This window comes from Misgurnus anguillicaudatus, chromosome 8 (assembly GCF_027580225.2).
Source record: "Misgurnus anguillicaudatus chromosome 8, ASM2758022v2, whole genome shotgun sequence".
In the NCBI taxonomy this organism is placed as follows: domain Eukaryota; kingdom Metazoa; phylum Chordata; class Actinopteri; order Cypriniformes; family Cobitidae; genus Misgurnus; species Misgurnus anguillicaudatus.
Window position 1 is genome coordinate 38,879,494 of NC_073344.2, and position 12,490 is coordinate 38,891,983.

Below are 12,490 nucleotides of genomic sequence, written 5' to 3' on the forward strand. Positions count from 1 at the left end.
TGCAAATTGGGGGCCCACTGCGACGGTATATATGGTAACTAAGGGTCACCTTCCGATCTTTAAGAGAAAATGAAACTTGTCAACCCGTTTGACTAAGGCCTGTAACCCCACTGTCGTCGTTAATGCAGGTTCAGTGGCAAACGGGTCTATATTGCATACTATTTACAAGACCACGAGAAAACGCCAACATCGCAACCTGACCATATTTGTCATCCCGTTTGACTAAGGCTGGAGGCCCTACTGTCGTCGTTAATGCAGGTTCAGTGGCAAACGGGTCTGTATGGCATACTATTCACAAGACACATCAAAGCACCAAAATCACAACCCGACCATACGTGCCAACCCGTTTGACTAAGGCTGGAGGCCCCACTGTCGTCGTTAATGCAGGTTCAGTGGCAAACGGGTTTGTATGGCATACTATTCACAAGACACACGAAAACGCCAAAAATCGCAACCCGACCATACGTACCAACCCGTTTGACTAAGGCCGGAAGCCCCACTGTTGTCGTTAATGCAGGTTCAGTGGCAAACGGGTCTGTATGGCATCCTATTCACAAGACACACGAAAGTTCCAAAATCGCAACCCGACCATACGTGCATAAACACGTGAAGTGTTTATGCAGATAAGGTTTTTATTTATTTATTTGGTTGGTCTGTGTTATGACCGTGAGTGCTTTGTTCCGTACAAATAACTATTTCGAGTTAAGTACCTTTACTAGACGAATTATGCGAATGCTTTGTTGAAGAGAAAAGTTTTAAGTCTTGATTTAAAATGATCGACTGTGTCTGATTCTCGGACATCGGTTGGTAAATCATTCCAGAGCTTAGGGGCTAAGTAGGAAAAGGATCTTCCACTTTTAGACACTTTTGATAGTCTAGGGATAATCAAGAGACCAGAATTTTGCGACCGTAGTGTGCGTGATGGATTGTATTCTGATAGTAATTCTCTAAGATATGAGGGTGCTAGGCCATTTAAAGCCTTGTAGGTGATTAGTGATATTTTAAATTGTATGCGATATTTAACTGGTAGCCAGTGTAAAGATGCCAGAATTGGGCTTATGTGGTCATACTTCTTAGATCGAGTAAGTACCCTTGCAGAAGCGTTTTGAACTAGCTGAAGCTTGTTTACTTGATTTGCATGGCATCCCCCAAGTAGCGAGTTACAATAGTCTATTCTAGAGGTCATAAAAGCATGGATAAGCTTCTCTGCATCAGATGTAGACGGTATATGGCGTATTTTCAAGATATTTCTAAGATGGAAGAATGCTGTGCGGCAGACGTTGGCGATATGACTATCGAAGGATAAGTTGCTGTCGAACATCACACCTAAGTTCCTAACCGTGGAAGATGGCACCACAGTGCAGCCATCTATGTGCAACTTGTAATCTGACATATTATGTTTGTAGCGATTCGGTTCAATAATAGTCTTATTGGAGTTGAGCTTAAGAAAGTTATGTGCCATCCAGTCACTAACATCGCTAATGCAGTCTGTTAGCTTAGAAAACGTGTGTGTTTCGCTGGGATGTGAGGAGATGTAAAGCTGGGTATCATCCGCATAGCAGTGAAAACTTATGTTATGTTACCTTATAATGTCTCCTAGGGGTAACATATATAACGAGAACAGGATAGGACCTAAAACTGATCCCTGCGGTACACCATATTTAACCAGGGAGTGATATGACTCTTCCTCGTTTACATAAACAAAGTGATAGCGATTGGTTAGATACGACCTAAACCAGGCTAGCGCTTGACCACTGATACCAACATAGTTTTCTAGTCTATTGAGTAAGATTGTGTAATCTATTGTGTCAAAGGCTGCACTAAGGTCTAGTAATATAAGAATTGAGATTTCACCACGATCGGATGTTAATAGGAGGTCATTTGTAACATCGCTGTCTCTGTGCTATGGTGGGGCCTGAATCCTGATTGGAACTTTTCATATGTACTACTATTTGTTAAGAATGTGCGTAACTGGCTTGCCACTACCTTTTCTAATTTTTTCTAAAGAAAAGGGAGATTTGAGATTGGTCTAAAGTTATTAAGCTCTCCCTGATCAAGCTGTGTTTTTTTAATCAGCGGTTTAATAACTGCTAGTTTGAAAGCTGTTGGAACGTATCCTATTTCTAGCGATGAGTTAAAGATATTTAGAACCGGGGTTGACACTACAGGGAATACCTCTTTAAGTAGTTTTGTGGAAACGGGGTCTAATATACAGGACGATGATTTGGATGATGTAACCAAGTCTAGAGAGCTCATCTATTGTAGTAGGTTTAAATAAATCAAGATGTTCGTATGGTAGTCTAGTGTTAAGTGAACTAATGGGTAGAGTGATGGCTGCCTGGGTAGCTACGATGTTTTCCCTAATAGCCGTAATTTTGTTAGAAAAGAAGTTCATGAAGTCGTTACTATTGTGTTGAAGTTTACTATTGGTTTCTGTTTGTTCTTTGTTTCTAGTCAGTTTTGCAACTGTGCTAAAGAGTAAACGAGGGTTATTATGATTCTCATTTATAAGCTAGCTAAGATAGGTAGATCTGGCGGTTTTAATAGCCTGTTTGTAGTGTTTAACACTCTCTTTCCATGCTGCACGCCATACCTCTAACTTTGTGCTTCTATAATTTCTTTCCATTTCCTAGTTGCCTTTTTAAGGGCTGCGGTGTGATGGTCATACCATGGAGCTGGCGGTTTTTCTTTGATTCTCTTTTTTCGAATGGGAGCAACGGCATCCAATGTGTTAGAACAGACATTGTTTAGGTTTTCTATTACAATATCTAGATCGTCACAGTTATCTGCTACATGTTTAATTTGGGACAGGTCTGGAAGAGTGCTAATAAAGCTATCTTTAGTGGTGGAAATTATTGTTCTGGCTAATCTGTAGCATGTTGTGGATTGAGTGATCCTATCTAGAAGTACAGTGTATGACACAAGGTAATGGTCAGAAACTGCATCACCCTGAGGTGATATTTTGATGTCATTAATATTGAGTCCGAGTGACAGAATTAAGACTAATGTGTGCTTACGAGTATGCGTTGGCCCTGTCACGTTTTGTCTAATATTGAGAGAATTTAGAACATCCATAAACCCATGAGTCAAGTATTCAGTCAGTTAATAATAAAGCCACCGGCGTTATTGGCTGCAGCTTCCTTATCCACGGGCGGACGCTGTATACAAAGAAAAAAACCTAAGGTTTTTATTTTAAGTGTTAGTTTTAATGTTGGTAAGCAATCAGTTATATTATGGCGATTTGTATGTGTTGATCAGTTAAAGTAATTTTAATCTTACAAACTGCATCTAGATGCAGATGACGTTACAGTTATTGCTGCTGGTTATTCTGTCATCTTTCACTTTTTTCACACATTCACTGTATTTAACAAAATATGAATAGCATAGTATTACATTTTGAATTCAAATTCACAAAAAAAACAAGTTACTCTCATAACTATTGACAATCTATTTGGCCTTTATTATACATGTATGATGTGAAAAACAAGAAGGGCAAAACTATATATTAATTTAACGTGAAAAGCGGGGTGGTTGTAATTGGTTTCCTCCTCGCTCTAAAACTGTGGTGCATCTCGCCATGCTTACCTCTACTCCCTGCGTTTTTTTTGGCACATACAAGAAGTTCCTCTACTCAAAAGACCAAGATTCCTTCTGAATAGAACATGCGCAGTACACAAATCAGTGTTCTTTTGATGGAGATATGCCGATACGCGTGTACATGACGAAAATTTCGGGTTAGAAAAGAGGTAACCCAGGGGTAATATTCGGGATTTTAAAAACAGGAATATGAGCATATTCGTGTTTTTGACGGTGTTTACATTGACGTGCGCGACCGGGTTATTGCTAATATTCCGGATTTGAATGGGTTATTGGCTGCATGTCAACGTAGTCAATGTATTGACAGTACAAATCTTATTGTGAGGTTATGATGTAAAATTATGATAGACTGTACATTACCAAACTCTATTACTAAGTGTCTTATTGATGTACAATACCTCTTGATGTGCATTATATCGTCTGCGGGAAGACGCACTGATTACAGTCTACACACTAATGATGTGATCGATATAATAGCATACGAATTTTGAAGAGTTACGAATCAAAACAACTCGCGTAAAACACAAGCAAGATCAGCATCTATGTCTAGTTAAATGTTGTCGCAAAGCTCTCTCCATCCAGATAATGCAACATCGATATTGATCTTCATTCTTTCTCTCGTCTTGTTCCAAACTCTTCTTGGGTCGTTTGGTTGGCCTGTACACTTATGGGAGCTGTCTTTGCTGACACAACCAGCGGCAGACGGTAAAGAGTAATCATGAAGCTTGCTTTAACTTGAAGTAATTAAAAGATCATCTGTGTTTGAAGTCACACGGAGACACGGAGTTATTAACAAATATTTTATTATCAGAGTGCAGCATTTTATCAAGGTTTTATGGTCTTGTGTAATAAAATAAAATAAACTAAAAGGGTCATTTTTTTACAGTTGGGTTAAAAGAATTTTGATATTAGCAGCGTTTTAAAACTAATTCCAAAACAGCTGGCGCTTCTAAATAAGGGACGCGCATATAGATTGCACTCATTCACTTCACATACATATTATACGTGCTTTATGGGGTTTATAATTTAGCGCTGTTCCAGTAAACACGTGATTATGTCTGGCCGAATATTTTTTCTGTTATTCGGATGAATTCGTTATTCGTTTTGAAGCCATTATCCGTGCCCTTCCGAATAACGTATTCGGCTTCAGGCACTCCCTAGTTGTAATGTGCTTTTTACATCAGTAAAGCCGGTAACAAAGGGTCACGTGGAAATTAACATCATTGACAAGAGACTGCACTGCCCCGTGTCAATGTTTTGGATTGCAATTTTCTCATGACTTACAAGTAGTTGAAAAAATTAGAGATATTGATAGCAATCAGTTGGACAACACTGGCCTAGTGGTTTTTGGATATTTTACTGCAAATATCTTACAAATTGCACCTTTAAGGCTTCTAGGACAACTGCCAGACACCTACAGTATTAGAGCTGGCCTTATAACCAAACATCAAGGATGTTTTGATTGGTCCACAGCATTTCTCCTTATCAACAAACCCCAATACTCTCTTCCTAAGACCTAAGCTAGGGTCATCCATTACTTAAAGCTCCACTGTGTAGGATCTACTCCCATCAAGCGGTGAAAGTCTATATGACAACCAACTGAATATTACTTTCTAGCCCCCCCCATTCGGAACGCGTTTTAACTCGTACGGTGGCCCGGCCGTGTCATGGCAAGGTTAACATGGCTTCCAGTAGCTACAAAGCAAAAGCAATGAAAAAAAACGAACAATTTGCAATGTCATTTGCGTGTGATCCATCAAAGCACACAGATTTATGTTTAACATGGAAAAAGTCTGATTGTCATGATATGTCCGCTTAAAATCACATACAAAAAGCAACCATAAACGTAGCTAAGACACTTCTTTTTTCATCGACGCGAGGAAATTATCACAGGGGCTGTTAAACTTGGTATTAAGATGTGTTTTCGTAGATCAGATCACAAGTGGACGAGAGAGACACATTACGTTTACACTTGCTGTTTAAATCCTTCTCTTTTTGTCCATTTTCGACCGCTTCTCTTCAGATTACTGAGGAGATGGTCTCTGGACGAGTCCCTCTGTCATTTAATCATGAGCTGCTGGAGTAATGACGGGTTTAAATGGACGCGAACTAATATGTCAGAGTCCAATGCTTATGTTTAAGTAAACGTTACATGTCCGTGTATATGTAAGAGCTTTCTCTGATATTGGTGAAATAAGATCGCTCAACTTTCACACGCTTGTAAAATGAAACGAAAGACGCGCAGATCAGACGCTTTTATCAACGAAAGGCTAAAAATAGCACTGTACACCATGTGTTTGTGTTAGAGGTCAGAAAAGATGAAAAACATTTATCTCAGTACCTCAGATTACATAAATGGGCAGAGAGACGGCGTGTGGCTGTTCCAAGACATTAAACCACATGCATGTTTACACTAACAAGTGTTATGCATACCCATGTTCAAGTTTACAACATAAACTGTATAGATGTAAACGAATATGCTGAATTACCTGTGGTGAAGAAAGTAACTTAGCAACTTCATTGTCCAATGAGCCCCATCTTGGAAAACTAACTCCAATATTGACTTTGGTCTTGATGTTTTTCCTGTCGCGTTGTCGTTTAAAATCCCTGTTTCGCTTCCTTGGCGACTTGTTTTAATGTCCTCGAGAATAGTTCTTCAACAGGCTTTCAAAGCATTAGATTGCAGGTTTATCACGTGCAGCCGAAGGATTCAGTCTAACGCAGGTCGCATATCCGGGCTGCATACGTCATCAAGCCTGGTTTATTTAAATTAACTGAGCATTACATTTGCAAGTCATAAGCATATTACATCAATTTAAAATTAACTAAGAATAAATGTCAGCTTTATAATTGTTAATATTCTGAAATAAGACTGTCTTGATGACGTATACCGCCTACACATGCAACCTCCGGAGGCTTCAGCTCGCGGCCAGCTTGAGTGTACTCTGAAAGCGCGAAAGGCGGAGCTTGAATTTCAGGAATGTCCCTCGTCGGCGAATGTATTTCAAAGATGGAGGCACAACATGGATTCAGCCAGAGAGCGCTACGGTGGTATGTATTTTAAATAGCAGATTCTACACTTACGAGAATACTTTGATTAGTGGGGTGGAAGTAATTACACATGAATGAGCACATACTTTTGGAAGAAAACATGGGTTTTTGCTAAGAATTAACTAAAAAAAGTACACACTGGAGCTTTAAGATACAGAATGACCATGCAGCTAAAACAAATGACAAATCTTAACATCATTTTGCTCTCAGGTTTATACTTTATACATTCAGTACAGTGTGAGGGGTATTCAGTAAGTGGTTTGGTAATGTAAGTAAAAATGCATGGATAAAATTCTAAAGACAAAGTTCTGCAACAGGAAAGCACCAAGATCCAAACTTCTCCTTATCTGAACGGGATAACATTCCTTATAGCAACACCTCAACATCATCGTTCTGAAACAGGTTGTCTTCAGGTTCTGAGTTTCACAACAGAGACTGAAACAGATAAACCTCAAGTTCTGAATCTCCAGCCCATGTGGTAGGAGTTGATAGCAGATCACAAGTTCTGAGTTTTCTACAAGGTGGCCGTCGCACCCGAGCCACTTCACAAGATGGCTGGCGCACCCGAGCCACTTCACCAGATGGCCGCCGCACCCAGGTCATTTCACAAGATGGCTGCCGCACCCGAGCCACTTCACCAGATGGCCGCCGCACCCAGGTCATTTCACAAGATGGCTGCCGCACCCAGGTCAATTTTACAAGATCACTGCCTGTACTGTGTTTATGGTAAAATTCAGGACTAGACATCTCATTTCGAGTCTGTGCAAGCCTGGTAAGTAATTCAATGTTTTGCTCTAAACAAATGCAAACATTTCATCTATTATACATTTTTTTAATGCTTTCCCACAGATTTTTTTGTATATGATAACTTTGTACCTGTGGATATGGTGAGATGAGAACCTTTTTAAAGTAATGCTTTTTAAAGTAACCCTTTTAAAGGAACGACTTTTAAAGGTTTTAATACCAAAAAGTAAAAATTTTAATAGAAATGAAAACAACAGAATTTTTAAATATCAATCTTAAACTGGTGGTCTTCTTCCTCCAGGTAGTTTTTCAGTTTACATATTCTGACATCTAAATACGGAATCGACATGGAGTCAGCACAACTGGCTTTTAAAGGGAGAATAGGAACCTTAGACCTTGCGGTTGGCGCACAAACCATTTTTTCCAGTTGTTAAATTAGCATCAGACATGCCCATTTAGACGTGCGCTTTAGACAATGTGCTTAGATTCTTAAAATAGGGACCTTAAAGTTCTTCAATCATTGATCTTTGGCATGAATATTAAAGATATTAAGATTATATTTTCACAAAATATTTTAAATTATGTAGTGTGATTTTATGTTCAAAATAGTTTAAGCTGGTTTTACAAATTCAAAGTCTTAAAAAGTTCACAATAAAATTCTATCCATAGCTTACCCAATGCAGGGCTTAAAAAGTAAGGCGTGTTCTTTGACCATTAACAATCGGCCAATCACAGTTGCTGATCAGTGTTTCTACTATCGATATGTATTGCCTTTTGCAATCATCAGCAGCAGGTTTGTTCAAAAAACCAAATAGGCGAGATCGCAATTAACAAAATCTGAACATCTTGGATGTATCATTTGATCTTGGATGTATTAAGCGACGTACGAAGAACAGACCCCTGTGCTTGTATATTGTTTATTGATTGTTTGCTGCCTGCCCTGATCTATGCTTGAAAATTTTTGCTCTGTTTTTGGATTACCCTTAATAAACTGCATTTGGATCTAACCGGTGCCTCAGCCTTTGTGACAACAGATGGTTACCAATCCCATTTGGTGCCCCTTGGTCACGAGAACTTGACCAACCAAAACCTGATTTGGGACTTTTATGATTCTTTTTCTCTGTGTATATAAGGTGGCTTGGCAAAATACTTCCACACTTTGTGTGTGTGTATTAAAACATAATGGAGGCAATCTTTAACAAGAAGCTTCCTACACAACTCTGTTTGTATATTATATCTATTATGGAAGCATCTGTATTCAGTCTTTGATTGCCCGATATGATTTTGACTATGTGACTTTTAATTTCTATGGTGATCTTTTTAGTTAATGTTTGACACGAATGTTGATATTTTTTATTGAATTTGAATAATTAAATGATTGATTTAAGTGTAACCTGCCTGCCTTTTAAAACTTGTCAGGTCCTGTTATGTTTTATAAATATACTGGAGGGGGTGTAGATAAGAAATAATCCCTATACTGAAAACATATGTCAGGACTATTCAGGAACAGAACCCAGATGCAGGCCAGATAAACACTTAAAGACTTTATTAACAAAAACAGGGAAAACAAAGACCCACAAGGGGGCAAAAAAGGGTAAATACAATAAACAATATAAAACCGGCTAGACTAATAAACAAGACTTGACAACACTACTCTATAACAGTATTCACGCAGACAGCAGTGATGTTACATTTGAAGCGAGGCTTTGGAGCTTGTGTCGAGCAAAAGTGGGCGTGCCAAATGAAGCATCGATTTGAAGCTTGGCTGAATCCGAAATCGCATACTTACTGAGTAGGTACTGAATTTCTATGAGTACCTACTTAACGTGCGGTAAGACGGTACGTACATTTGTGTTAGTATGGACAGCATCCGCCATGTTGAAATTATCATGTGAGCTTTGATGTAGGAGACTTGTTCAAGTTCATGCGGAACCACAAGAACCGACAGGAGGATGACATCACAATACCGCGAGAGCTACTCAAAATCAGACTTCTCCGTATGTTTTCTGCTCTCGCGGTACTCTGATGTCCTCCACCTGTCGGTTCCTGCAGCTGTGCACGAACTCCAACAAACCTAATAACAGCCATGAAATGGTATGCGTTTGTATGAGGGACAGGTGCACTAACACCTGATTGCATCATCATCGCTACGACGTTTGGTCATCATATTACGTCGACGTTACGTAACAGTTACGTATTTGTGTTAGCTGGGCAGTTTTCAGTGAGTTTGAAGAATACCTCTGATTTTATTTTATGTTAGAAGGAGAATGTCTACACCTAGCTGTATGAAACTGCCTTAACAACTCCAGAACTACATCTTATTCTCTATGTGAATGTAATTAATTCTAAACTTTTTACAAGTACTCGCGCATGTGTGATAACCTGTGACAAAAATACATATTACGCGATTGGGTTTTTACCGCTCAATTGCATGACGCGTGAATCTACCGATGGGTCTCTACAGCAAAGGGAGAGGTTAAGACATCTCACTCAGAACCACGTGAAGACGCGGCCGCGGGGGTTTAATTAGACATTGCAGGGATGAGTGATATTGCATGAATGTTGCATGATATTGCTATTTTGCGTGAATTTTCATTCATGCAAAATAGCCCATACCTGTTCATAAAACAGCTTTTAAGTCAACTTTTCGAGAGCTACATATTAAACGGCTGTAATTCCTAAACCGATAATCCAATTTGGATGTATGTAAAACTGAGTGCGCACTTTAAGACAGTATTTATTATGTCACTGTAACTGGAATAAATTTGGGTAAACATTTACATAATGCATTTGTTAAATTTGATTTTGAAACAATTAAAGAACCCAGAGCTAAAACTGCACCTTCTTTCCACAGGTTCCACCTATAGAGACTGAAGATAAAGTATCACCAGCCAAGTCACCCTTTGGCCCAGTAAAGCCCTGGTCTCCTTTGTCCCCATTTTGACCATTTCCACCATTCTTTTCTTTGCCAGTAGATACTCCTGGAAAAAAGCATCATTGTAAGGTCATATTAGACAAAGACCATCTAAATGCATATTGAAAAACCAAGTGCATTCCATGCATTCTGGAATAGTCTGTCTCTCATGATAAGTAAAAGTCTCTTATACATTCAATCTTAACACAGCAATATACATTTTTTGCTTGTCCCACATAATCACATCTTCACTGTCCAAAAAGCATGATTACCATACATTAATATAAGTTAACCAATGAAATAATAGCCTACAGGTAATGCAGTCTCCACAAGACTGCACGGTGTATTTGCTTTTCTACTTTAGTATCATATTTCATGAGTTGACATTGGTTGAGGGTGTGAAGAGTCAAGTCAAAGTCAAGTTACCGGTTGTAAACTCTTTTCAATTTTATGTTTTATTTTGATCAAATCTGTTCATTATTGCTTGTTACCAATTCTTGTCATTTTTTGCCCCTTCATGGGTTTTGGTTTTCTGTTTAGTTGAATAAACTCTGTGTCAGCAAAGCCTGAATTTGAGTTCTCTCCTTCCTTAATTCGAATCCAGTAGGGCAGCATGGACACTGTCCACCCGCCAAGCTTACCAGACCCATGTCTTGGAGGTCGATATCTGCAGCTTTGTGTTGGCTCTGGATTCGGAGAAGCAAAGCTTATGTTCATTTCTAGCAGCTGCCTCAACCAGCCCTTTAACACCTCCAAACAGAAGATGGTGAGACTCCTGATGAATCCTGATGAACCTACCACAGCTAAACCACCTGCGTCACTGCCGCATCCTGGCTGTTATGTCCTTGAAAGACCCAGCCATGCACGCCTTGGCTCCTGAAGGCCCTGCCCCAACTGTCTTTTTAGCTCTTTGTGACAGGATCATGACAGGTCCACGTGTTTTGTGTGGAACCACAAGGCCTTGGTATGTTTTCAACAGGCCATGTGCTTCCCTGTCTCGTCTCCTGACCCTGCCCCATCATCTACTTATTAATCATCTTGTTATTGGTTCATTTCCCTCACCTGTGCCTTCATGATTTTCTACCTTTTTTATGCTGTTGTGTTTGCTATCCTGTGCCGAATTGTTTTGTAAGTCTCTCTGCGTCTAGTGAAGCTTGTCAAAGTCAAGTTATCCTATTTTGTTTTCCATATAGATATTATCTATATAATTGCAACCTCAATGAAATAACATGTAAATGTCAAAAGATGGCACAAAATGCTGTTTATTGCCATATAAAATATGCATGGATAGCACAGTGGCGAGGCCAGAAATTTTAAACTGAGTGGACCTCTTGAGAAATAGGGTGGATCTCAATGCGTAATCCTAAATTACTTAATTTTAGTAATATGAAACGTAATAACGCTAAACAAATTCATAAGAAGTATTTATAGATTGCAATATTTATAGATTGAATTACTATTATAGCAGTTTTTATTAACTTTTTCGCCGCCATTGACGAGATATCTCGTCAATCAAGAGAAAACGCTTCCCTGCTAATGATGAGTATTTCCGGCTGTCCGCAATACCGCTATGATCCACTAGGTGTCGCCCTTTCGCAACTTTTTAAACCCGGGAGTATTGCCCTATGGCAAGCGGCTGCATCTCCTTGTATGTTTTAAAGATCGCTCTGAATGGGATCTTTATGAAAGTCCGTCACAAAAATTTAATTATCTCAGCTTTTTGCTCAAAATGTGGTGTTTTTGCAGAAACCTACCCATATTCAAAAGCTGATTACAAAAGAACTACTGAAGGTAGGGTGAAACGTTTTTTTGTTTGAAAGGAAAGGGGTCTGTTCTTTCATTTGGTATATTGTATGTTTATATATTTAAAGAAGAACATTTTCTGGAAGGCATTAAACTTTTGTGAAAATCATGAAAAACGCTGGCGCTGGCTGGCAACTTTTTTTAAAAACGTTGGCGGCGAAAGAGTTAAAAGTCATAGAGATCCATAAAAATCGTTATTACAACACCGATAAACAGGCTCATCCTGATTTTCTAATCCTCTGAATTATCCTCATAATTGCTGTTTTTATTATTCAAAGAATTAAAATAAGATTAAATTCAGAACAAAATTAGAATTATATTTTAAATATTACAAAAATCCACACTAGTCTGTAAACTTAATAATATCTTATAGTTTATGCA

The 12,490-nt window shown here is 38.8% G+C and overlaps 1 protein-coding gene across 2 annotated transcripts in view; it reads right to left on the minus strand.

Moving 5' to 3' along the window:
• col18a1b (collagen type XVIII alpha 1 chain b) overlaps positions 1-12,490 on the minus strand; it is a 156,789-nt gene that overhangs the window by 105,036 nt on the left and 39,263 nt on the right. For both annotated transcript variants that reach the window (XM_073870889.1, XM_073870888.1), the window contains exon 6: positions 10,234-10,373. In XM_073870889.1, coding sequence (XP_073726990.1) covers positions 10,234-10,373 — 140 coding nt within the window. The remainder of the gene's footprint in view (positions 1-10,233; positions 10,374-12,490) is intronic.